The sequence below is a fragment of the Rhipicephalus sanguineus genome, chromosome 8, assembly GCF_013339695.2.
Source record: "Rhipicephalus sanguineus isolate Rsan-2018 chromosome 8, BIME_Rsan_1.4, whole genome shotgun sequence".
Classification (NCBI taxonomy): domain Eukaryota; kingdom Metazoa; phylum Arthropoda; class Arachnida; order Ixodida; family Ixodidae; genus Rhipicephalus; species Rhipicephalus sanguineus.
Genome location: NC_051183.1, coordinates 72785927 through 72813797, shown reverse-complemented (window position 1 = coordinate 72813797; position 27871 = coordinate 72785927). Strand labels below are relative to the sequence as shown.

The following is a 27871-nucleotide window of genomic DNA, read 5'->3' as shown; positions in this document are numbered from 1 at the left end:
CGCTTTTGACAATGTAATAGATAATGTCACGTTGCTTACCTTGTAATGCTGTTTCAACCCTGGAACCTTCAACTGCAGCCATATCTAGCCTGAAATAAGGATACTCGTGTTTTATTTTTTCTTAAGATGCTGTGTACGCGCGCTTATATAAATTGCGCATTTCTTCAATACAAGTAGGTATTCTCCATTGCTGGACTGCTGTACAGAGGTGATGGAAAGAAACGCGAACAGCGCGACGCGTTAGTTCTCCTCTGTTCGCACTTGTATTCATCGCGTTCCTACATTTGTGGCAACGCAGACACGGCACAGTCGTACCTGAATGATTTTAGTGTCATTAAGGGACCACCGTATAGTCATTCACTCAAGTGAATTCACTCTGGAAAATGACTCCAACCGTCCCTGGATGACTCTAGTGTCATTTTATTACATGCCAGTTTAAAACCGCATGAAAAAAAAAGTGCGAACAGTGGACCGCGTATATGCCGCACAGTTCGCGTTTATTTCCGTCGCAGTAGTATACTCAGAACTAGGTTTGCAGTGTTCATGTTTCCCCCTGGACAGCGCGCCCTTCATCAGATTCACATTTAAGATGCTACAGCAAACCCAAATGGTACCTGCACCAGACAGACCAAAGCGAGTTCGGACATGTCTAGTTTCCAGATAGATGGAGTACTTTGTAATTCGTTAGTGTGCCTGCTGCGCAGTTTTCACCTTGACAATTTGTTCAATGCAATGAGGGCAATGGCGCCGTTCAACAGATGGGATAACCCAAACGAGGAATAGTGGAGTTGAAAAGGATGTTTTGTATAACACAGTATTACACTCGACAAAAATTATGCATTGTCTCTGATAAGTTTCTTCTGTATAATTAAGTTCAAGATCGGACGAGTCGCGGAGGACTGAATCAGCCACTGTGATCCGATCGCAGAAATCGCACATTTCCTGAACTAGTGACAATTAGGTGTGCGTGCATGTTATGTGCGATATCTTTCCACTGCCCTGCTTTTTTAAACACGACAGTGTTTCATGATGGGGTCCACAAGGTTTCACTGACCTATTTCCGTCACGGATATGACGTTGGTGAAACGCATACTAACGAATGAGAAACAAAATCTTGAAGAAAAACTTCTGCCACCGGGAACCGAACGCACGACCTCTCGGTCAGCGACCATAGGCGCCCGGCGTTCTACCGATTACGCCACCAAAGCACATGAAAGAGGTTCCACAAACGCGTCATAGGAGCGATCCTTTTACAGGGGCCCTCCGACTAACTTTATACATGAACAGAAAATGTGGCCGAACGGTAATCGAGGCTCCAGTAAAAATGCCAGCCAAACATTCGAGCGCGGCATGCGCCAGGTAATTCACAATTTGAATTCAGCGAGAAATATCTCGCTCTTGTCTCGACAAATTGTGCCATAGAATGGCCCGACTGCATCATAGGCCGACAGACATTGGAATTGTATGATTTGAGCATTGCGACCTCCATAGTTGGTGAGGACGTCACGGGATGCCGCCATTCATCCGCGCCACACTGTATATTACAAGACTTACACAGCGCAGTACTACACCAGCGCGCTTGGGATTACGCTGAAAGTGATCGAAGCGTCGAAAGAACGAAAGACGCTCTGAAGGTCACGACGTGTGGACGTAGCTTCTTGCCCCCTTGTCAATGCACCTTGTGTAGCTTTGAGGGCGCTCGCTGGGACAGAACTTGAGAGAAAGCGCTCAAAGCGTGCGGCAAATTCCCACAATTCCGCTCATACTTGACGCATTCGCAAAATTTTGCGGCAGTCGATTCTGGAGACAATAAACTCCAACACAGACGTCAATTGATGATTTTTTGGAAAAGTATTGTAAGGCATCTGTTGGTTTCTGCAAGGTATTGCAAGGCACCAACATTGTAAGGCAGCGTAAGGCACCAATATTGTAAGGCAGCGCCGTGGCCGTCATGTCCCACACCCCTGCTGTTCTCGGTACTGATCAATAGCCTTGCGAGCGCCCGCATTTCACGGGCCGCTATACATCACGGAAACGTGGGACAACTCTAGACGACTGTACGGCAAAAGTATGCCGTCACTACTTATGCTACTCAACGGCATCCCAAAGGCAAACTTTCCTGTGGAAACAGAATATTACCGCATGCACTACAAGGCAAACACTCGCCAGGGGGATAGAGGTGGAAAACAGGACATCGGTGGTGAAACAACGGTGTCATGTGTCAGTACCCTGGATGATACTTCCAAGGCTCCTGCAAAGCAATAGCCCGTATAGCGCAAAACGCAAAAGTCGACGCAGCCCACAAGCCGTCCACCACCATTGGAGGCCTAATGCTGGGCCCAAAGACCGGACACCTGCAGAAAAAGCGTAGGGCGTGGTGTACAAGATTACGTGCACCGACTGCCCTTGTTCGTACATTGAAGATACTAAGAACTTTCGAGAAATATTTCGGCTACACAACGATGATATTCGTCAACTATAGAATGAACGTAGCTGAGTGGCAGAGCACTGCAAGCCTGGTGTAGCCAGGGGGTAGCACACCGGTCCCGTGGCCCCCCCCCTTTCCTACCGAATATTTTTTTCCATGGCATACAGAGCACAAAATGCACTCGACCACATTTGCCTGCCCGTCCCCACTTCAGATCAAATAGGTACCTGACCCCCTCCCCCCGAAGAAGAATTTCTGCCTACGCCCCTGCTGCAAGCAACCGGACCACCGGATTAGTCCCGACCGTGCTGTCGTCCTTAAAAAAAAGTAACCTCTTCGGTGGCGGCTCCTCCTGGAATTTGGACGTATACAGCAGACGCCTGGAAACATCAACCGGACGACAGGGATGCTGTCATCCGTATACTATCGAGCCTTGCAACAAGTCCCTGCTAACCTCGAACGTTGGTCACGAAAGCGTAAACAAGTGTTGTGCAACCCGGTCGAGAACCGGCTTTGCGCGCTGGGCTCACGGTCCTCTGCATATACCGCTCCTGGACATTATCCCGGAAACTCAACTGTTCGTTTTTACTTACCTTATTCTGTAGGGCATACTAGCGTCAGTAAAATAAAATCCTCATGCAAGTTCTCACCCCTGAAGAAGCCGGCCAGGCTTTGAAACTTCGGGTATTTTAGAATATATTTTGATTGGAGTTTACTCTTTTTCTTTATTTCCGCGTGGCTTCTTTTAGTGGTGCGACTTTACAGGAATTTAAACTATGCTTTTACTGGTCGAGTTTGTTGGGCACTATGATCCAGTGATCGGTGTGCATGCCAAGTGTGATCGCCGAGTTCTTAATATAGCAGAGTAAGCAGCAAGCTGCACACTAATGGAAATACAATATCTGGAATGGGAATGGTTCTTCTTTCGCATATTAGCATCTGATCACATGAGAAAGCTTAGTTGTTACTTAAGACAGCAGGTTGGGCTACTCCACACGTTGTGCGCAGACGGCTCTCAACCTTCTCTGCGAATGGTGATCCTCTCACATAGAAAGCGCCGAGTATTACAGTTTGTCTACTAAGCTGTAATCGCCGTAAACGCGGTCAGGCTTGTCCCTGTAGGCACGCAAGAGACCTTGATATGACTAGAGCGTAAATGGCCCCACCATCTCAAACAATTTTAAACTCGTCAAGACTTTCTGGCATCGCACGGCCGTTAAAATCGAAGCTGTCTGAAAATACTGATGTGACTGAAAATACTGTTGTGAAATACTGATGTGTTCCCAATTAATATTAAAATCACATTTCAAAACAAATATTGCAGTACAATGCCCCACTGCAGAAATAGAATAAGGTATGGTTTGACAATATGGCAGCTGAGGCCAGTCGTTCCTTCGATTACGTTGTTATTGCCGAATGAACCAGCTTTACTTCATAATATAATATGCACGCCATATGGTGAAGAGGCGTGACAAACATTTCACATACTTTTTTAGAGTTCGAATGAAACGCATTAGCTGTGATTTCTATGTTATTTAGAACTACATTACTCCACTTGTTATCTTGCTATAAAAATTGCACGACAGTAGTCCTGGCAATTATGACACAGCGAACGCTGTTTTATTTATTCCACTGCTGTGACTAAATCATCCAAGCGTATGCTCTTACACCATCAAGAAGCCAATTGAAGATCTTCCTTTCAATGGTGTTGGTGGAATGTCTGCGACGCACCAACGCATTCTAGCGCGTGCACACACCGAAACATAATGAAGCATTTGTATTCCAATTTTGTGTATTTTCTTAATATTTTAACTGGTACAATCTCAACGTTACTCGTACATTACGCATATTTCAATACCGGGTAATGTAACCGCACCCTACAGACTAATTTCTGTCCATTGATATCTTGTCTTTAGCTGTCATTTTTGGTTTCTAGAACAAAAATTAGGACAAGATACATGTCATGAAAAGGAGTCTCCGGACCGTGATTCAGTTGTTTCATTGAACAGATCAAGCAAGCATTACTCACCCAGTAACGAAAAACACAATGTCGTACCTTCCGAACTTCTTTTCACGCTTATCAACATATTCAACTAAATTGTAGAGAGACTTTAGACCGTCGATAACATTTCCATATCGGAACGAATAGTATGTCTCCTTGCTTTTCTGGTGGAAAAAAAAGAGGAAGCTACTTATACAGGAGAATATTGCCCTAAATTGGTAACATCGAACAAAATCTACCAGTTTGTTGCTTGGTTGCGTTTTACATTGAAGCTGTGTATGGCTAGGCCAAACATTCTGTGCACTCCCAGCAATACAGCTCTTGTTTTTTACCCTCTAGGGATTAGTGGAAGGTCAAACGTGTAACCCGTAGCGTCTTAAATGCAGCGGCGGAAAAAAAAGCTCATGCATTATTAGCACGGGGAAAATGTTTTTTCGCTCGTGCTGGATTTTGATCCCGGCCCCCTCGCTCCGAAGCAAGTGTCTTAACCGCTCGCCTACGCCCTTTTTTTGCTTTATTGCCTGTTGCCAGACATGATGTTGAACACATGAAAGTGACGACAACGCAGAGTGAATGAAAAAACTGAATTTCAGGGCACGCTTTTTGCATGACACAATATCTGTAAGAGTAAGCACATAATGAAGCCAATGAATGTATAGGGGACGTTAATACTCTTTTAAGTGCATTGTAGTAATTGTGATATAGATTTCAAGATAGCAAAGACAACTGGCCGCTCGAAGGGATCGAACCCGCAGGTTCGGTCCGTGCCAGCGGCACATTGTCCTTAGGACAGCTTATATTGCCCCTGGGGATAGTCTCTCCAACAATGCGCGTGTGTTAAGAAGTGAAGCCAACAATGAGGTAATGGGTTGTAGTCAAACAGTATTAAAATATTTTATTGCGATATCAATTAAATGGACATTCTTGTCCGATTTTATTCGTCGCCGTCAAGTCCCGGACATGTATATGTATGTATATACAAATAAAAGTCACAAATAAAATATTTCAGAGGAAAAAATTCCGAAGCGCTCGACCGGGGTTTCGAACCTGCGGCCCCTCGCTCCGCAGCTCGCTGCCGTAGGCCATTACGCTATGCATAATTCGTTCTCCAGGATACTAACGGCAGCATACAACGCACGCGGCTTTGGGTAAGACACACGGGACGCCCCACGTGACTAAGTAAAACTTATGCGAGACGCGGGCCATGCTGCATTGATGCCCGCGCTGCGTTTGCGTCCTATCGCTGGCGACCCACGCTAGCTTTCCATTTTGGGGTTGTAGCGCCGCGCCACTCGTGGCCAAAAGGTCAGGGAAAATGAAGAGCGTCCCGTGTCTCGTGGTGGCGCGAGCTAGTGGGAACGCTTTGGCTCTTGTAAACTTATGCCACAGGAGGGAAGAAACGAGACGGCTGAACCAGAATTACACCGTGACTAGAATCCCGAGGCTAAAATTACAGCAAGAACGCACGAGGCACCCACGATGAAAAGAAACGTACGACACAAGCGCTAACAACTGCTTTATTCTTTCATACGCCAATGCATATAGAAGGTCAAGGCAAACGTACCGCACATGCGCACACAACAATAGCTCGAAACCAAAACGTGTAACAGGGATGATAGTGTATTAGATACGCGAATACATCAAATCTTATTCAGATGGTTGCAGGGACAAAGAAGTGAAGAAGTAAGAAGGGCAAAGAATTACGTTTCCGCTGTAATTTTAGCCTCAGCAATGTGTACCAACTAGAACCAAGTAAAAATGTATCTTAGTGATCGGAATGAACGCCCGCAGGGAACGCGAGCCGTGGCTTTACGTGTCACCGCCAAGCGCCGGCTTTATCTTCTACTCTTGAGGTCGCGCGCTCTGCGGTTTTGTTTGCCGTCCAAAGGAAAGCGCTGCAGTGTCTTGGGACAACGCGAGTGCAAGAGTCCGAGAGTGGCTTGTGTAGTACGCATGCGTCCTGGCGGCTGGCAAACTCCTTGGGTCTCCAGTTCTAAAACTGTGTAGTGTTTCGACGGAGTTGAGATGTGCGCATTCGATTTGTATTTTCACATAGAGGGCGTGGTCGACCGTGCTCGCGCGATTATCTCTTGAGGGGCAATTTTCTACGTCTTGTACTTTCACCGCAAAGTTTGCGTTGATGCAATTGACCACATGAAGGTCAGTTTGCTCGCTCCAACGGCCGCATTTGCGAAAGGATTCATCTGCTAGGTAGAAGCGCCAAAGTAGGAGTTAGTTAAAGTAACAACTGTGAAAGTTGGCTCTGGTCCTATATATACCTGTGCGTTCTTTTCGTGTCTCCTTATTTGTGTTTGAGCAGCGCGCTGCAAGTGCCGAGCTGTGACAGTTTTTAGTTCGTACTCGCCTTGTGTGTTTTGTTTTCCTGCGTCCTTTGTGCTTGAGCAGCGCACAGCAAGTTTCTAGCTGCTTGCCGTTCTGCCTGTGACATTCCAATTTCTTGATAGCACATTCATTGCTTCACCCTTGAGGCGAAACTGACTTTTTGAAAGAAAAGCTGGAGGACTTCCATTATTTCGTATAACACGGCTATATTTCTCCTTAAAAATGTCTTCCCACAATTATTTGTGCTTAGTAATACATCTACCAAGCAACACAACACCTTAGCGGGTCAACCATCCTCAATGAGAGGAAAGGTCGATGAATTGTTTATATTCAGATTTGAATGTGTTGGCGAAAAAAGAAAACAATTTTTACGTCCACCCATTCCTTAACTATCAGGAACACGAATGTTTTCAGAAGTATAAGTAAGCGATCTATCCGCTTCACCCAAATACGATGGGATTGACACAGACTCACGGCACTGCTTACGTGCTGACATTAAGTTTCAACTCTTTTGTAACAGTGAGAAAAATGGCCACATTTTGTATGCTTTAAAATTATTTTTTATTATGAGTAATATGACAGATAAAATATAATATTATTGGTCAATATAAAGCTAAGTGATTGTGCTTTTTATGGTGTTACTTCGAAAAATTATTTACGCTACAATAGGCAAGAATGTTAATGACAAACAAGATTTATTGAATATTGCACTGAACATATTAATGTTGTCCTCCCAACGTGAGACAAAAAGACAAAATAATCTGAAATATACAAATATTTACTCAACAGTTTTGTATATTAGTAGAATGTTTGAATGATCTAGGTCAAAAAGCTTCATCATAAAACAGCGTACACACACAAGGTGATGAAGTTTGACCAACTCGCCCAAATAGCTACTTTGCTCAAAAATCTTATGAGTTATATTTCTTGGGCTGCCCAGCGAAAAATGCATTGTTCCGTGAGGTTGCACGGTTATATTTCTCCCTCTACAATTTTTCCATACAAAGTAATACAATAAATATAACTGGGAAGAGGAATACATTTTTTTATTGATACATAGTTATTTTAGCAAATTATTTTAAGTAACAGCACAGAAAGGAAGATAAGATACCAAAATGTAGGACTGAACATCGCACCAATACTTCGTAAATTATGGCTTCACCGCACACAATAAAAATATTCTGGACTTGTAAGCTTCAAAGAAGTCTTGACATCTCAATGTCAAAATAGGTGAAACCATGTCTGAAATGCACAATATGTAAAAATGTTTTTTTTTTCTAAGGCGATGTGCCACTAGGAAAAACAGGCGTTATAAGTCGCATTTGTCCGGTTGTCAGGTTTCTTGATATCATAGCACTTTTTTATTTTCTCCGCATCGTCAATCGGTATGACCTGTTCTGAATGTACTGGTTTTGGGCACTTGTAATCGTGGAAGCTCCACAATGCCCATATAAAGTGGCAGGAAAATGAAGTTCACCATATCTGCGGCCGTGACTAATTCCCAACAATCATCATCCTCGGCATAAGATTGTTTCTGCAGGATTTTCAACCACGCATAATAAATTCTGTTGACACAAATTCTGTTTATCTATTTGGCTGTGAAAAAGATGCCCCAGACGCCGGTTTTCCTTTTGATACATATCGTTTCACTGCGGAACACTATTCTAAGGACACGGGCGGGCACCCTTTTTGGCTGAACATTACTCTCTACTGGCTGAAGATGGTGTCACCAAATCTTCACTATATACTGTTTAGCCACTGAAAATAGAAGATATATTGTTGCGAACATCCTCAAGACGTTTGAATCGCAGTAAAAAATGAGTGTGCCAAAAAAACGTGACCCGCTGATCAACACCTCACTACGATGCGGGATCGTTCTATATTTTTTATTATCATCCAAACTACATTTCCAAGATTTGACATGAGCCTCAGAGTCACTTCTGCTAGAAGCAGCAGACAAACAGCTGGCAGACGCAACAGAAACAACATTTCTCAGAGCGTCTCGTTTGCGGGTCGTCTGCCAATTTTAGCGAACGAACCAAGTGAACCGCCATCTTTGAGTCGCTGTTCAAAACGTCAGCGCTCGGGAGGAAAACTGACTTCGCAGAAAACGAAACATTGGTGCTTACAGAATATGCCAGATGGTGCAATTAGTTGCTAGGAGCGCCCGTATACTTTAATTATCGCTCGGCGCGTTCGGGTCACCGGTGACCCACGTTCTTTCGGCGCGGTCACGAAAGAGTTAAGGCGAAAGCCTTAGATGTCTCGTCAAACCCGAATAGTGACCGACGGCGGCGGCGTCAGCTTCATCTCGAGTTGTTGTTGAATTAACTTTATTCTGGTTTAGAGAACACGCAGATAATACCCCGCGCCACCCGGCTAGTCCCACGCAGGGACCGTCAAGCTGAGGTTGGCGGGCCGATCGCAGGGAAAAAATCATCGTCACATGATGACGTCAAGGGGTTACGCTCAGCTCGGCAAAATTTGTGTTGTCACCATGAGGTCAGCTAACGTGACGTTACATGATGACGTCATCACACGCATCGTGGCTTGGTCATAGGTAGACGTATGGCGAAGGAAGCGTAAAACCACCTGTGGTGTAGAAAGCATTCAAGCGGGGGTGATGAATGCAATCTGCTGGATTCAGATTTTCTTGGCAATCCTAGCTCATTAAGTAAGCTTGTAATTGTACAGCATATCCTCATGGAAATATATGGAGGGAATGTACACGAAGTTTGAAGTAAACAATGGAATGCAGCAAAACTAGGCAGGGCAAATTAATTTGTATTGAAGGCAATAACATAGGTTAAAAAAATTAAGGAAATTTTTCACTAGCTTCGCCAAGCCTGAAGGAAGTGCCGAGCTGGGCAGCCTTGTTTCTCTTCGGTTTTTTCTTTCTTTCATTCTCTTTCTTTCTTGTTCGCTTTTGCAGTTTTTGCTGTGTTTTTCCTGTTTTTTCTGTGAGGGCAACAGAAAGAAGACTTCTCTATGGCGCGGGCGCGCGCTCAATATGCTACAGTTGCCTATGCTATATGTGGTTCTGCCTGCGTTAATGTGATCGTGATAAAGCTCGAAGAACAAGAGGTGGAAGACTGCTCTTTGCCGCGAGCAGGCGCCTAATATGCTACACTTGTCTATGCTATATGTCATTTTTCCTCCGTTGAGATCACCATCAAGGCGCTCGAAGAATAAGAGGAAGAAGACTTCTTTTGGGGGGGAGCGTGCGCTCAGATGGCTATGCTATATGTGGTATTGCCTGGGTTGCGCCAAGCTACGACGACAGCATACGATCACAGCCTACGACAGCCCGGCCCTCTAATTTGCTCCACACTTCAAACAAAATTTGTTAGTATGTGTTTCCAGCTTACGCGGAGAGTTGAAGTTCTAGTAATTGGTGACTGTAGTGTGGAAATAAACAGACGTCAGGAAGCGACCATGTCCGCAGATATGTTGAGCGAACATTCAAAACGAGTGCCGGTTGTTGAGATAGTGGGAACTTCACACTGGTTTTCGTTGTACATGTTGAAGACAGACACAGTAAGACACTTAGAAAACCACCAGTGCGAGTGCTCTAGGAACCTCTATGTGTTAAAAGTCCTGTCTACCTTGAAAAAAATCGAACACCGAGCTCAGCGACGCTAACAGTGAGACCAAGGGGTGTACTCGGCTTACCGTTAGGATCCCCACAATCAGTTCACGCTTTTTATAGCCATAGGGCAAAATAAAGATTTCTGGGTATTTAACACCTTCAACCAAATCGACGCTGAAGACAAAAGCTGACTTCAACAAGCTACACCGTCTTATTCTTACCAGTTACTGTATAGAACATCCTGAGCTCCTCATCGACAGATCATTTGGGGAAGTTCGAGTGTCATGTGTCAAACGACGTTAAGGGTATATGGGTGAAATTTGTATGAGTATCAGTACAGTTGACAGTTGGGCGAGTTGGTCAAAGTTCGTGTTAACGTGTGAAGCAGCGCACTGGGACAAGGCACAAAAGGCACAAAACGACAGGACAACCGCTGATTTCAGTGCACCATTAAGCATGCTTCTCCGTTTGTGAAATGTATGACTGCAGTTGTTTATTGTTATCCTATGAAATGTGCAGAGTTGTAGATCGGCCAAGCTCGCCGGTGCGTTAACACAAGGCTTTTAGAACACAAGAGATCACTAACAAATAATGCATATTCTCACATTGGACGGCACTGCTCAGAACGTGGCTGCACGCCGCTGTTTCCTGAAACTGAAATACTTTCCAATCACAAGGATCAGCGCACCAAGGAAGTTATCGAGGCCGTTCATCTCACTAAAAGAAAAGATGATTGCATCAGTCAAGCATCAGTAGTTCTAAGCGATTGCGAAGCGTCTTTTTTTGATGATCACCGAAAAACTGTTGTACGGCACACGTCACACCCCAGACGTCACGGGCAGACGTTGTAAGCTTTTATGTACGCATATTAACCATGTTTTTCTTTGAAATAAACTAGTTGCGAGTAAACGCAGCGGTTGTCCTGTCGTTTCGTTCATTTTGCTCATTGTCACCGTGCGTTGCTGCACACGTTAGCATGAACTGTATACGAGTATCTTGGCCATTGATGTTATGTACAAGGCACCCTGCTTGCTCTGACCAAGGTTCCAGACGTCGACGGTATCAAGGGCCACTCAGATTCCACTGAATAAATACATGTTGTTTGGGGTAATATACAATGTCGACGCTACCATTTCTTGTGACGACCTTGGGACGCTAATGAAGGCAGTTATGGACCAAACTAATATCATCAAACTCCCACGTTTGCGCAACTCGCGTCGGGTAAAGATTGTTTTCAAAATTGACGCTCTGCCATCGCACGTGAACGTACAAAACTGTCGTTACATCATCCGTCCGCTTATACCATGAGCGCTCCTGTGCAGTAAATGCCAGAAAATGGGCTATTGGGACAAAGTTTGCAGGAAGATTCCGATTTGCCCCGCTGTGCAGAGTTACACAATGCGGAATTCTACCGAGCAACTCTCCCGAAATGTCCCCACTGTCATTGATCGCACAACGATTCACAAGGACACTTGCTGTTACTGAAAAAAGACTGGAGTATTTTGTAATGGATTGCACGGTTCAATGCATAAGAGGTCGCTGATATCGCGAGAACGAGACAACGACGCCCGCGCTCGCGACGGAGGTCTAGGTTTACGGCTGCCCAGCCTAGAAAGACACCGCGACCTCCTACTCCGACAGACAGCCAAACTTCTCTGAAACGACAGCTGCAACCACTGCCACCACCACCACAACTCGTTGCATCTCATTCGAAGCACCGAAGAAACGCAGAGTCGCGGATGCCGAGTGTTGCGAAAACGCAGTCGCCGGATGCCGAGTGGCTCTCATTTAATTCCATTTCGCTCTCACAGGGAGCAGCGCAGAATGCATCCCAATGTACTTCATCGTCCAGAGATGATTTCCACGACGAAGGCCTGCAAGTCCTCGCTGCGTTGAGATCTCTCATAAGCGTGACACACAATATACTCCAAAAGATAACTAATCAGATCAGCTCGCACTGCCTGTTCCAAGTTCCTTGGAGCCAGTTCTTGAAAGCCTTCTTAAGTGCGGAGAACTTTAGGGCCCGGCTTGTCGTTCATCCATGCATCTCATGTGACGTCATCACGTTCACAGTCAAGCGCTCAATACAGGCCTAAAACAAATCTAGCATTCATCAAAACATGGTTAAAATGAACGAAAAAGGTCTAAGATAGAAAAATCGCGAAGCTCACACTAAGCCGCGCAAGGCTTGGAACAGTGAAGCTGGATGGTTCTGAATATTAATCTAATTGCTTCTTGGTTGTTTCTAGGTCTTTGCTAGGTTATGCTACTTGTTTCAATAGGTTGCTTCGAGGTTGTTTCTACGTTGATTCTCAGCACAGAGAGGCTCGAGTTAAACTACGGACAGTCACAGACACGACACGGGTGTCCAAACTGCAGAAACAGAACCTCGTTAGCGCAGGCCTTCTATCGCTTTGGGGTCTTCTCGCAGCCACCGTTGCCTTTCCCGTTCCCTAGTATTCTCTCGCTGTACGCACTCGGGGTCTTCGGCTGCCGCAGCCGCAATACTGAAGGGGCGAACCACCTGACGGAACTCGGTGCAGACGACACGTATCTCAATTGGTGTAACAAGCAGAAAGTCAATAAAGCACATCAAAAAGTAGGGTACATGTCGCCCACCGGTTTGCGAAGCTGCCACAGTCACAGCGAAAACTGCAAGAGTGGCATTTCTAGAGCCCGTCTATAGTGATTCTAGTTCACTATAAGCCCGTCATAATCTGTCTTGTGGTTGCTAGTACAAGTAACCACAAGATTTGTGGCGTAGAGGGTACCAGCGTACCCACTACGCCACAAATCAATTTTTGTCAAGTTGGGTTGCGTTCACCACGACATTATTGGTCATTCTGCGGAAAAGCGAGGTACCATCTATAATGCATTATGTACACTTTGTTGATGCGACGGCTCTTCACAATGAAGAACTATAGCTGAGTCCTTTGTAATGAGTTGGAACCTTTAAACGACCCACTAGTTGCGTAATTCGCATTGTGCGACGCCCGGTCGTTATTCAACTCTCTCACCACGATTTATAACATACGTTAACATGAGAGAGATAGAGAGGAAATTAACTTTATTGAGACTGAGGAAGTTCATCATGGGAGCCTCATTATCTTCCTTGGCACTTGCTAGGAACCCACGACGCTATAAATCTTCATAATATTTGTGAAGTAGGAAAGGGCCACTATGCAATTTTTCGTCATCCTGCGGAGAACCGCGGTAACCGCTAAATACTTGTAAGGCATTATGTGCACTTTGGCGTTACAGTGCCTGCGGTCAGTACTCCGACGAGGATGCCACGAACAGTTGATGTATGAAACCGTGAAACTGCACCACCGTGTAATTCAAAAAGGCCACGATATTGACTTCCAGTGGTTACCTGGCCACTGTGGCATCAATGGAAATGATTCCGCCGATCACGCTGCCCGCGCATCACATCAGGAAGCAAACATCGTCCCAGTTACGCTTTCAAGGACAGACGCTGCAAGGCAAATTCGACAACTGGCCCGCAGTCTCACACTGACGGAGTGGAACGCACCAAGCATAAAACATACCAGACTACATCAGCTGAACCCTTCACTGCAACTCCAACCTCCATCCGGCCTTCATCGACGCGGAGCTTCGCTTCTCTATCGCCTTTGGTTGGGAGTTGCTTTTACGAAGACATATACAACGTTAATTGGACTGGCAGTGCGGCATGCGATGTTTGCGGCACCGAAGAAAACATCGAACACTTGCTATGCCACTGCTCTCGTTTTGCCTCGGAGAGACAAGTACTGTCCAACGCACTGCGGCGACTGGATGATCGGCCAATTTCCGTGCAGGTGCTACTACAGCACCGTCCACATCTCTCGACGGCCCACATGGCAGTGAAAACACTGGTGTTTTTATTGCGATAGCAATTATATGGACAGTCTCGGCTGAATTTTGCCGTCACCGTCGCCGTCATGCACCGTATATGTATAAGTATGTATATATATAAAAAATCCGCAAAGAAAAATAATTCAGAAAAATGCTTCCGAAGCGCGGAATCGAACCAGGGACCTCTTGCTCCGCAGCGAGCGGCGCTAACCGCTACGCCACGAAACGTAGATCATCCACGTAGCTAACGGCGAGCGTTATATACACACCCTTTACCGCTGGACGGACTCAGAGACGGCCGGCGCTTATAAGCGTTTCTTCATTACCAGCGAGATGGCGCTAGGAGCACGACGGGCGCATTTAAAATTCGTCGGCGAGCTCGCTCGCTTCTTCTCATTACGCAGGGAGAACCTTGCCCTTCCGCTGTCTGCTCGCGCGGTTTTCTGGCGGTGAGGGGAAGAGGGTTGTTTCAAGCTTTCACCGTGGTGTCCGCGCTCATGTTACGGAGCGTACGAAAGTCACTCGAGCTGAAGGGACGCCGCTAAACGAACAAACAGACCATGAGCGCGAACTATCAAGTGTCACAGCTCGACACTTGAAGCACGCTAGTTTGCTTCGCTGCTTCGGCCGCCTTTGCAACAGGAGCGCTGTTCAAACTGAGAGTATCCATTGGCGAGCCTCACTTCGTATAGCATTACTTTCTTGTTTTGAGAACGACTGCCTTGAACGAACGCCTGTGACTTGTGGTACAATCCCGCACGCTGTAGTGAATTCACTGTATGTCTCCTCCCCTTTTTTTTTTCTCTCCCCTCCTCTCTATTTTTCGTCTTTCTATTCTCCTTCCTCGATCCCCCAGTGTAGGGTAGCCAACCGGAAGTGTTTCTGGTTAACCTCCCTGCCTTCTCCGTTTTCTGTTTCCTTCCTTTCTTCCTTGTTGATGCTGTGGCTGATGACGATGAAGAATTATGGCACAGCCCAGTGTAATGGGTTGGAACCATTCAGCAACCCACTCGTTGCGTGATTCGCATTGTGTGACGCCTGGTTACAGAATTTGCGTTGTGTGACGCGTGGTTGTTATTTTACTCTTCCGCCACGCTACATTACATAGGTTAATTTGGTTCCTTCCCGACATGAAGCCTGTATAGGGTCTTTTCGCAAAGCAATTTTAAGCACCGGCATGTCTCTGAGGCAGAATAATGGGCTTCCACGCACAGGCCCAAGCTTTGAACCTCGTCGCATCCAGAAAACTTTTCTTCCTATTTTGTTTTTCTTCTATTTTGCGCGATAGTTGTTACGGACACCGGCGGCGGACAACCACGGCACCAACGTCATAACAGCTTTTGCTGTAAAAGATGAGCGTCCCGTGGCTCGTGGTGGCGCGAGCTAGTGGGAAAGTTTTGGCTCTTGTAGTCTTATGTCATTATGTTACATCGGTGTTACACCGGAGGCTAAAATTACAGCACAAATGCACAAGGCCACCACGAAGAAAAGAAACGTACGACCACAAGCGCTGACTAATAACTGCTTTATTCTTTCACACGCCAATGCAATCTTACCGCACATGCGCACACAACAATAACTCTAACCCAAAATGTGTAGCAAGGATGAGAGTCTATTAGATACGCGAACATATCAAATCATATTGAGAGGGGTGTAGGGACAAAGAAGTAAAGTAGATGTACGAATGAGAAAGAATTGCGTTTCCGCTGTAATTTTATCCTCAGGAATACGTACCAACTAGAACCAAATCAAGCGTTAAATTAGTGGCCATAATGAACGGCCGCAGGGAACGTGAGCCGTTGCTTCATGCGTCACTGCCAAGCGCTGTCCTTATTTCCTTCTCTTGAGCTCGTGCGCTCTGCGGTTTCGTTTGCCGTCCAAAGGAAAGCGCTGCAGTGTCTTGGGACAACGCGAGTGCAAGAGTCCGAAAGTGGCTTGTGTAGTACGCATGCGTCCTGGCGGCTGGCAAATTCCTTGGGTCTCAAGTTCGAAAACTGTCTAGTGTTTCACCGGAGTTAGGATGTGCGCCTTCGACTTGTACTTTGACATACGGGGCATGGTCGATCGTGCTCGCACAATTATCTCGTCAGGGGGAATTTTCTACGTCTTTTGCTTTCACCGAAGAATTTACGATGGAGCTATAGACAACACGAAGGTCACTTTGCTCGCAGCAGCGGTCGGGTTTGCGAAAGGAGTGATCTGCTAGCTAGAAGAGCCAAAGTTGGGATTACTTTGCGAGGCTGCCTAACAAGATTATATATATATATATAATCACTGGTACCACGCCACTTCACTGCCGAAGCTACCCTTATCCAGACATCTACGCTTGCAAAACCACAGCTTTGAAAATATCAGCGTAGCTCTTTTAGAGTCCGGTTTCCAAAACATGCGCGTGCGCGAACAACGTGAGGCATATTTTATTTTTAAATTTAGAACATTAACAGCCGGCATTAATGAGTACCCTGGAAGACTCTCTTGCCTCCGAGAGCTAAGCCAAAATGAATTTGCCAACACGGAATCATAATTGGGATCATGGCTGTTTCTTGATTTGCTCGTACGTATGCAGTGCCGTTTACTTTCTTGCTCTTCTTCTTTCCTTCTTTGTTGATTATTTTCTTTACACTAGTTGTACGATGTAAAGTGCCTACGCTCCCCTACCACTGGGAGGCTGTTCACACGGAGCGGGCGGAGATGAAAGGTGGAAGCCGACCCATTAAGGAACACTTCCCTCACATGCCTCATCCTGCCTTCCGCGACAATTCTGGGTGGCCCGGCGCAAGACGCGAACGGGCAAACACTTTAGGCCATACGCAGTTTGCTTTTTTCCCCTCGCCTCGTGACTGCGTCGGTGTTCCTCTCTCTCCTTTTTTTCCGTTTTTTTTTCCTTTTTTTCTTTCCGTAATCTGTCTCCCCACTCTCTGAAATGTCCTTGAAGGCGAGAGTGACGCGGCAAGAAGTAAATTCGAACTTCCACGTCAGTTTTAACCACGGTGTAAGAATATTCAGGTGTTGACACTGCGCGCGCCTAAGCGGCCAGAAAATGTTCGGTCGTCGGTCCGTTGAGCGGTGCGCCATCTCATGGCTTGAGGCGGAGAGCGCCCGCGAGTAGCCGAATCACGGTGGTGCTGCGTCATCGCCGCCGCTCTCGCCGTGCCCTCTCCTGTTGCTCTCTCGATTTCGCCCCTCGAAGCCGCTTGGCGGATGCACATTATCCAGCAAAATGGCACAGAAAAATGCACGTTATCAGCAGCATGCGCGTTGCTATGGAGACGACTGCCCCGCTTTTCGTAGCGCCCTCTGCAAGTCATCTGATAAGAACCTGAACATTATCTGGACACGCGTGGATTGCGGTTTCCCATGCGTTGGGGGAAGAGTGTCATCACCTGAGTATATTCTTACACCGTGGTTTTAACTCATATCCTGAGGAAGGGAGGTCACCTCCCGAAACTGTTGGGAAATAAATATTTATATCACTGTTGACAACGCCTCCGTTGTGTTATACCTGCTACTATATATATATATATATATATACATATATATATATAATATATATATATATATATATATATACATATATATATATATATATATATATATATATATATATATATATATATATATATATATATATATATATATATATTTAGGGTTGTCCACTGAAATTCTTCAAGGGTGGACGATTGTTAGCGGCGTGGGCGGCGTGATGTTTTTCGTTTCCCAAGTTCTCGTTTTCTATGTGCATCCACATTTCATCTGTGGTCGCGAATTTACGACATATATGACGCACATAGAAAGCGGAAGCAAGACCTCTTGTGTTCTAGCGCTGGCATCGGTGTAGGCGATCCTTGAAACCACAAGGCCACTTCTTTTGATATAACCAGGCTCGCCGGCGTTGCGCGCGCGCAGTTGTTGATTGGCTCAGGGGTGAATCGGATTGGCGGGCGGTGCAGCGACTCGGTCAGTGGCATTTCCACCCGCCACCCACCGTGGGGACAACATTATATATATATATATACATATATATATATATATATATATATATATATATATATATATATATATATATATATATATATATATATATATATATATATAATACGTCTGGTTCGATGTAATGACTGGTCGGAATCTTTGGAGTCATGCCCAATCACGTGAGCGTGATGTCATGCAATAACTGCATCGAATACGACCCATCGCTTAGACTAATTCAAAACTATGCAAACATAAAAAATACGTTCTTTTAAATGCTGCTTATTTCTTGCCTTTTGTTCTTTGATATTCTTCAAACATTTTCGTTGTCACAAAAACTAGTTTCCTTGTTAGACGAAGTCACATGTCTGCTGCAACTTGCGGTGTGAAAATAACGTGTACACATTCAGCACATGACTACACTCAAACAAAAACATTAGTCCTGCAAAAAGGGAGTAATATCAGGAGCAGGCACCGCAACCGTGCGCCCTGATCATCTCCCTCGACCGAACGTTGAAGTTGCGGGGCAAGCTTAAAATCCGCGCTTCCCACTGTGCTCGAGTCCACTGCCCTATGTACGCCCTATTGCAGGTCGCCAAGATCGCTGCGTGCTATCATATAACAACCAATGTAAAGCTTAATAAAATTCTCTGTTGGGCGTGTTGGTTCATTCTGCAATAGACTGAGAGCAAATGGACGGGACACAAGAAGACAAGACGACTACACTAGCGCTCACTACCAACTGGTTTTAGTCAGAAAAACGTAAGTATATAAAGCATAGTACACCACAAGCGCCTGCGCATACATCAAGTGAGAAGAAAATTTAAGATAACCATTTTTTTAAAAAATGTTTTCTTCTCACTTGATGTGTGCGCAGGCGCGCTTGTGGTGTACTATGCTTTATATACCTGTTTTTTTTCTGAATAAAACCAGTTGGTAGTGAGCGCTCATGTAGTCGTCTTGTCTTCTTGTGTCCCGTCCATTTGCGCTCAATGTAAAGCTGATTTATCGAAGAGTAAGGCAGAAACATTTCTAGGTATCGCGGCTCGGGCCAACTAAAACACTCAGCAGTTCTGCACTTTCATCGACTCAAGGCACCTGGAATAAAGAGCAGTGACGATTCTATGTGTTCTAGAAGGGAAAAAATGAATTTTTTGAACCAGTAAGCGTGTTTGGCCAGTCCATAAAGCATTTGTTGGTTTCTGCTCATAATTGCGTCGCCGTTAATGTAATTTTCTGGCAAGCAGAACAAAATCAAGCATACCAGAATGCTCTGATCATATAGAGCCAATGCTCAACTGTAGGCTAGTCTGAAATTCCGTTGCACAGGGCGCGATCGCGTCGCATAGGCAGTCCGCACCTCAGAGAGCCTATAGTTCGCTATCGTGAGAGATGGAAGACAATCTGCATAGCGAGACCGTGGAAGAGATACGTTATAAAAGTTGGTTATATAATTACGAAATTGCTCAGTTGTACGACAATTTCGCCTGACCTGTTGGCTTCCCGTTGTGCAGCCGACAATGACCACTCTTGAAAATGGGGAAGAGGAGAGGGCTCAGACGCCCTTATGTATCACTGAGGGGCGCTAGCGCCCCCCTTAGCCCCATCACACCTCCCTCCTCCCGCCCCCAATTGATACGCCTATGTCCATATACTCAATTTTGGGCACGGGACAAGCCAATTCTCACCTGAACCTAACGAGACTCGTCCAGGGTGACACTTGGCTGAGATCATTCCAAGATGAAACCTCATGTGCGCCTTGACATGTCCTAGACTTCTCTATGCACTATACCGTGCATTGACATTCATTATGCTAGTGTTGTTTCTTAGTGCTCATGATTGTGTGTGTGTGTGTGTGTGTGTGTGTGTGTGTGTGTGTGTGTGTGTGCGTGTGTTGTGTGTGTGTGTGTGTGCGCGCGCGCGTGCGTGTGTGTGTGTGTGCGTGTGAGCATGTGTGTGTGTTTTCGTTCTTGTCTACCGATGTTGTTGTAATATATGGCGCATTTTTCATCAATCTTTTTGTAACTGATTGCTTTTGTGGACTACCATTGGGTGTTCAAACTGCTATGTATAACCCCCCCCCCACTGCAATGCCTGAATGGCGCTGTGGGTACGAGAGTAAATTATTTAATTAATATAATTAATTAATTAGTATTTATTAACTATTAATTAATAATTAATTGTCGTTGGTATCATGCCAGGCTATTGCGATGTCGAGGATTGCTTGTTGATTGGCATGCCTCTCAATTGCACCACTGGGTGCAACTGAAACCACATGTTATTCCCTTACCTACGCGAAGTCTGTATAAGTAGGGTAGAAGTGTTTTCGAACTAAAATGTAGAAAGCACAGTCTTAACAATGACAAATACCACGCTACAACGAAGCCGGCAAATAATTAACAGAAGGTATTATTGTCTTCGCTTCCTTGATCGCAATTATTGATTTACCTGGGAAAATTTCATAAATGTTGCAACTCACCACTGTTACGTCAACCGAACGGAACCAAATTCGCATTTTTGGTCGAGTTGCGGTACGATAGCGTAGGTTAATCTGAAAAAAAAAGTAATGAAATGATTCCGTTATTACAATTAAGTGTTGTGAACGCTCTCCCTCTCAATGCGAGCTTTATTGAACTTAGCTTGACTGTATGGTGTGAAAGCATTACTGGGAGTGAAAAATCCATTTGTCTTAGTTTTTGCGCTTGTCACAAAGCCGTTGTACTTGAATGTGGTTATTCAGATTTTTATACAGTGATTTTTACGGGTCGAATATAAGGTAATTTGTGTTCTAACAAAAGTCGGGAGATTTGCAGGACATTTTTATTAACGTAAAACTGTGTGCCCAATTTTTATAACAGTTAACGTACCATATAATTAACGTCCACTATTCTTTCCCAATTACAAAACTACGTACACAGATCTGGCCGAAGTCAGAGACATTTACATTATTTTCTCGAGCTGGATATTTCGACACGCTATTTTTATTTTAATACATAGTGCGGCCCGCAAATTGATCCGAAAAGGACAAGTACGAAAATATTATATAGGAATATTTTAGTGGATCCCATGCCAGCCAGTCTTGTCGTCATCCCAAGTGACTAAAGCTTCGAACTGCCGTGCACGAGGGAGCCTGGTGCTCGGCAGTTTGAAGCGCGCCGGTACCTATTTTAGCGGTAGGTACACGGGGCAAGATATCGCTGCCTCCCATAGAGACGGTGGCTGCTCCACTTGTAAACCACGCCTGTGGTGTGATAAGGAACGGCCGCACCATTTCCGACAACCTCATCGGTTAAGGCGGGAAGTTGGGCTAGTTGGTTTCGAGAATAATGGTTCATGGTGCTAGCGAAATAGGAGACGGGAACGAGAAGAAGAAACACCTGACCACGCTAGTCCCGTGTTTTTAAAGACGATAGCCTTTCTTGGGTAACTTAAACGCAGAAATTTTGGTCTGTCTTTCTGTCTGTCTGTCTTTCTGTTTGTCGGCACGTCCCTCGATTCAGCCACTCGGCCAAAGTTGAACCACTTGCCCAAGGGCCAGCCGTCTTGAACTGGTACGGCTGTTCATACTTGTGAACGTTGTCGATCAAAAAGTAAATATCATGCATATCTGAGGTGCAACATCACTAGGTAAGAATTAGGTGGCGTGTTCCTTTAATAGAAAATGCATACATACGTAATTTTAAGGACCCTAGTTTCTTAAGCTGCGCTGAAAATGCATAAGATGGAAGCTTGAGCGAGTTGGTATGCGTTCATCTTTGTTGAAACAGCACTCACTAGACGACGACGAAGTAAAAGAAGGCACAGGACAGGCGCTGCCTGTCCTGTGCCTTCTTTTACTTCGTCGTCGTCTAGTGAGCGCTGTTTCAACAAAGCTGAAAATGCGACTGCGCTGAAATTTGCCTTCCTCCGTGCCCTTCGCACGAGCTCCTGGTTGTGTTTCGGTTTCGGTTCTGTATTGCACTGTACGAATGCCATGGGTTGGTTTTGAAAAACTTTAGTTTTGAGAAGGCCAAGAAGGTGAAAAAAATATTTAAAAATGAAAAGCAGCGTTTGTGGGCGGCCTTCAGGCTGCCGGTTGTGGGCGCCGCTCTGGCGTTCCTGTTTTACCCAGGCGACGTGTAAATAAAAGAGTGTGTGGAGAGTACTCGTTCAGTGTGGACGTTTCTCTGCTTCAGCGCTTCGCACCAAACAGCTTTTTCGGGCTGGCTGGCGTCCCCGCCAGTCGCGTTGGTCACCGACCGGCGGGGACGCTGCTGCTGCGCCGGGACTACCAGCACGCAACACAGCACTCATGTTTCCCGACGTATTGCCAGATGGCGTCCATATCTCACACAGCACCTCTTCTATCGTCTTTACACGACATTTGCAGCGAAGCACGCAGATACGCGGCCAATTTTTTCGTCTCGTCCCCACCTTTTATTTCGCTAGTACCGTGACCCATTAACCTCATCGGGCCCCATTTCGATATCGTACGCCCCAATCGCCGAGCGCCAGGTCGGGGTACATCTCTGCCGTTAGGAAATAACCGGTGGGTTAACGGCCGATCCTGGGAATACAACCTTGGACCATCCGCATGGGCAACAGTCGCTCAAGCCTATCGCCAGCTCATGGTGTATCTAAATCAGTGAAAAACAAGTTTTAACAGATTTAACGTAAGTGTCACAACTATTATTTGCATACAATTCGTGAAGATTGCTCAACGTTAGATTGGTTTAGATTAACTAAAGTCCCATAACGCACTTTTCCGATCAGCCTTGAAATGACAGCGGTCATACAGTTCCAATGAACATCGAAGCCGTTTGCACTTTCTTTTACTGCACCGAGGAAGTGTCAGATAATTCAGTTTGGATAAAGTTTACTCACGCAGTTAAATTCAATCATCAGGTATTTAACCAGGTACTTGTAAGACTTGAAGCCAGCCATGAATGTAGAATCTGCTACAACACGCACTTCGGGATATATAATCGGAACGTCGTACAAGCCTGTGAGTAAAATATTCGCGCATCACAGCATTAGGAGAGCAAACATTATTTTATTGTGAGACCATCTTCATATATGAGTACTGCAGGCAAGATTTTGGCATCTGAATAATCACACATCTCAGAGAAAAGGACGCACCTGTATGTCACAATAATATCTGGGGTTTAACGTCCCAAAACCATGATATGGTTAGGAGGGACGCCGAAGTGGAGGGCTCCGGAAATTTCGACCACGTGGGATTATTTAACGTGCACCTAAATCTAAGTACATGGGCCTCAAACATTTTCTCCTCCATTGAAAATGCAGTCACCGGGGCTGGGATTTGATGCCGCGACCCTCGGATCAGCAGTCGAGCGCCCTAACCACTAGACCACCGTGGCGGTGCGACGCACCCTAATGTAAGCATCGTGGCTATGAATTCATTGATGCTTGATACGAAAAACGAAGAGCATAGAATGCTATGAGATGTCAAATCAAAGAGAAGCGCTTTTTTGGCGAATTATTTAGTATATTAAAATTGCTCCATTTCAAATACGCTCGTCCAGGCGACGCACTATTAGAAGTGTGATGAAAAGTATCGACTGTGGGTTGACCTGCTTTCAGATTGAGACAAAACAATTCAGTAAGCGAAGCGATTCGGTAAGTTTATGAAATAGTACAATATAATTAAAGACAACCGAGAAAGAACATCAATGTTGATTATTCGGAAAGGTAAACGAAACAACCGCAACATTCTTCAAATTAAACTCCAAATTGCATCTCGGGAAAAGGAAATTGCCCTAAAAAATACGGAAGCTTTACGTAATTTGTAGCGTACCTATGGTTGGATAACGCCAACAAAGCAATGTGCTTTGAATTTTTATTAGTGAATGCACGACATAATGGAAATCTAAGATGAATGACCATACCCAGAAGGAATATCTGGATAAGTTTATGTGTAAAAATAATAGGCAAAATGCTCTTGCCATTTTCCACGTAACAGTGAGGGAAGATTCGCCACAGGATGCGGTATCGTCTAATGTCGGTACAAAGCAACGAAATTGAGTGATACGACGGTCAGCTTCACATCGGTTTGCTCAACATATCATCGCTCCGATAACACTGACAACAACAGTGTAAGTCAAGAGCGCAGCAGGCGGCATTCGCGCATGAGTGTTCTTTGTGAATTTACGTTTTGTAGCAGATCTAACTTAGAACAGGTAGCGCAAAAAATACGTAGACACGAGCCAGGAACATAAACACGAGATGAGCGCTAACTTCAGACTAAAATAATTCTCAGAATCCACGTCTATTTATAAACCAGCAAAGATCAAAACACCACATCGTCACCCAAAAAAGTACATCTTATCCCAGAGTGAATAGCATGACACAACAAGATCCTGATCCGCGCTTACAACAAAAACGATACACGCAGTAGGCAACGCAGTCAAGATAAGCGAAAAACTGAACTCGAGAGATTACGGTACGCGTGCTTAGACTAGAGACTTTTATAAAGCGGAAAGCGTAGGTGACAGGTTAGCTCTAACGAAAGGTAACTCACAAGGGTGTATGCTCAGGGAAGGCTCGCTGACATACTCGAGATCGTTTATTTGAATCAACAAGGCTTCCACGATCTCTCAGGACGCCTTATTACGGTTCCAGCACAACGCAGTTGTGTCAGGTAAAAGCGGTTGAGAACCGCACTGTCCACAATGCATCGCGAGATACGAGTATGGTGAACCTTTGAGAGAGCTGAAATGCTCTCTGAGCCTAATATTCAAACATCTGCCCGTCTGACCGATGTATTTACGTCCGCATAAAAAGGGATGCAATAAACAACATTGCAAGTGCAAGAAACAATGAGGACTAAAACTGCGCTAAAAAACACAAAGACGAGCCTGCGCGAGTCCTGTTTTTCTCGTTTTTGTCTTTGTGTTTTTTAGCGCAGTTTTAGTCCTGATTATTAATTTAAACCAATTAGCCCGACTTGGTGCTCTCCTGCAAGAAACAAAACGCATACCGTGCATCATTGTACAGTTAGCCTTTTTGTGGTCTTCCTCTAGAGTCTTGGACAGATAGCGCCCACCTTGTTTTTCGCTTTGAAAACAATGTCAACATAATGACGCGATACCGCCTTTTGGACGCGATGACATAGCCCATGGATGTACGGTATAACCGTGAAATGTTTCTTGTCTAATGTCCGTACCTTTAAAGCATAATGTGCTTCTGCTTTTACGGCCTGAAAACATTTGAAGCTGGCCGCAGTAATTAGAGCTTCTGGGTACCAAGCTTTCCGAAGTTTGCTCACTCACCTGCACATTCGCACTGTGTTACATCAAATGTCCGCAAGATTTGTTTATTGCTGAGTATATGCAAGAAAAAGCGATGCCTTGCTTGACAAGCTTCGAATGGCAGGAAAGTATGCGCAAGTCTAAAAACTGGATTACGTTGTCTTTTGTTGTCTCAAACGAGAAAAAGAAACCTTGGCCATGCTCGTTAAACGCCTTAAACACATATACTACCTTGTGGTCGACAGCTGGCGCATGAACGAAAATGAAACCTCAGAATTTTATGCGTCACGCCACAAGGTGCCTGTTAATGACTGTCCACCCTAGCCAAAATATCTGACTTGCATCTCTTTTTATGCGGACGCAAATCCATCGGACAGACGGGCAGATGCTTGAAAATGAGGCTCAGAGAGCATTTCAGTTCTCTCAAAGGTTCAGCATACTCGCATCTCGCGACGCACTGTTGGCAGTGCAGTTGTGTACCGCTTTTAAGTGACACAACAGTGTTGTACCGGAGCCGTAATAAGGTGTCCAGAGAGACCGTAGAACCTTCTTTGATTCAAAAGAACGATCTCGAGTGTGTCAGCTAGCCTTCCCTGAGCCTGCACCCCTGTGAGTTAACTTTCCTTACAGCTAACCTGTCACCTACGCTTTCCGCATGATAAAAGTCTAGTCTGAGCACGTGTACCGTAACCGCTCGCATTCAATTTTTAGCTTAAATGGACTGTGTTGCCTTCTGCGTGTATCATCATTGTTGTAAGAGCCGATAAAGATGTTGTGGCGTCATGCTATTCACTGTGGGATAAGATGTACTTTCGTGGGTGACGATGTGGTGTATTGATCTTTGCTAGTTGATAAATAGGCGTGGACTCTGAGAATAAATTTTGGTCTGAAGTTAGCGCTCGGCTCGTGTTTATGTTCCTGGCATGTGTCTTTGTATACGTATATTGCGCTACCTGCTCTACGATGCATTCTTACAAACTCGCCCTGATTACAAACTCGCCCTCGTAACATCTAACTTGTCGTCTATATGAGACTCTGCCTTGTGTACTGGTTTCAAACCTTTGCACGGTCGCATTAAAATTGCAAGGACATTGTTTTACGAAGAGGAACGAATGGTATTGTGGGTAGGGCTTAGTGGGTCACCCTTTCCAGTGACATCCGGTTGGTCTTTACCACCCATTGCTCCTGGACGCCGGTCGCTCCGTGGTGGTGGTAGCAACTTTATTCAAAACTCCGGCAAATTCGTGGCCTGGGCCCAGGCCACCTCCGAGTGGTACAGGAGACCCTGTTTCTATGCCACATGACGGGCTTGCTGGATGGCCCACAATTTATCTTGCAGGTTTGACCTGCGCAGCGCGGCCATCCACCGCGCTTCAGCTTCATCTGGGTGGACTGCATTTTTTTCGCCTATAACCACACATTGCCAGAGTGTGCCTAAGAGATGCCTGAGTACAGCCGCAAAATGTGCAGTTATCGTCTGAACAGACGCCTGGGTATAACCTCCTGAGGTAGACGCGGTTGGGGAAAGTCTGGGTTTGTAATTGCCTCCTGTCAACCGATTGGGCCCTGTCGAGTAATGGGGCTTCGGGGTGGATAAATACGCCTAGATTTTTGGTAAAATTTTGTTATGTCACAGTATCTGGTTATTCTGAACCTCTCTGTCCAGCCCTGCACTGGATTTCCATCCCCTGGAATGGACCTTTCTACACGGGCGCGGAACGTGAGACGTTGCGCTACGAGGTGGACCTCTCCATTGAGGTTGGGTACGGGGGCTTGTGGGGACGTATGAGCGGGAAACCATATAATATGTCGTTTTTTCGTCTCTTCAGAGGCGGTATAATTTGCGCTTGCGTTAAGGCTAGATACCGCCTCTGGCGAAATGTTGGCTTGTGATAAATTTTTTACCGCCGCCTCCAAGTCACTTGGTATATATCTGCAACCGGGGCAAACGATGGCTGGGGCAATCGCCACTTCTTGCGCTGCCTCAGGGGTTTCGGAGCGTACACTACACGAGCTGACCAATTGTTTATCAGTATTGAGGACTGCCACTGCGAAGCCACGTCGATCAGCGTGTTCTGCTGCGTCTACAAACAACGCTTCCTTGTCCCTACCGAATGCTTCTGGTAAAGACCTAGCTCTACTCTTTGTCCGACCATGATTGACTTCGGGATGCATGTTCTTAGAAAAGTTAGCCACCTGGACCTTTTCTCTGATCGAGCTGAGGAGGGATGTCTTGTCGCCGTGCTGTTTGTGATAGAATATATTCAGTTTGTCCAGGATGCCTCGGCTCGTTTCTCCGCAGAGTGACGAATAATGGCGTAGTGGATGCTTCCCCCTTCACAAAAATTATGACTCATGGCGTAGTGGATACCTTTCTAGTCTACTTGCATTAGAAACCCCAAAGCAGTTTACAGCGGGCTCAAGAAATGCCGCTC

The 27871-nt window shown here is 45.5% G+C and overlaps 1 protein-coding gene across 1 annotated transcript in view; it reads right to left on the bottom strand.

The window, feature by feature from the left end:
* Positions 1-26616, bottom strand: part of LOC119403322 (venom metalloproteinase antarease-like TtrivMP_A) — a 77024-nt gene extending 50408 nt beyond the window's left edge. The window contains exons 1-5 of the mRNA XM_049418276.1: positions 26580-26616; positions 23050-23168; positions 20666-20737; positions 4458-4594; positions 40-89 (exon numbers count right to left, since the gene is read on the bottom strand). Coding sequence (XP_049274233.1) covers positions 40-89; positions 4458-4594; positions 20666-20737; positions 23050-23168; positions 26580-26616 — 415 coding nt within the window. The remainder of the gene's footprint in view (positions 1-39; positions 90-4457; positions 4595-20665; positions 20738-23049; positions 23169-26579) is intronic.
* Positions 26617-27871: the final 1255 nt, after the last annotated feature.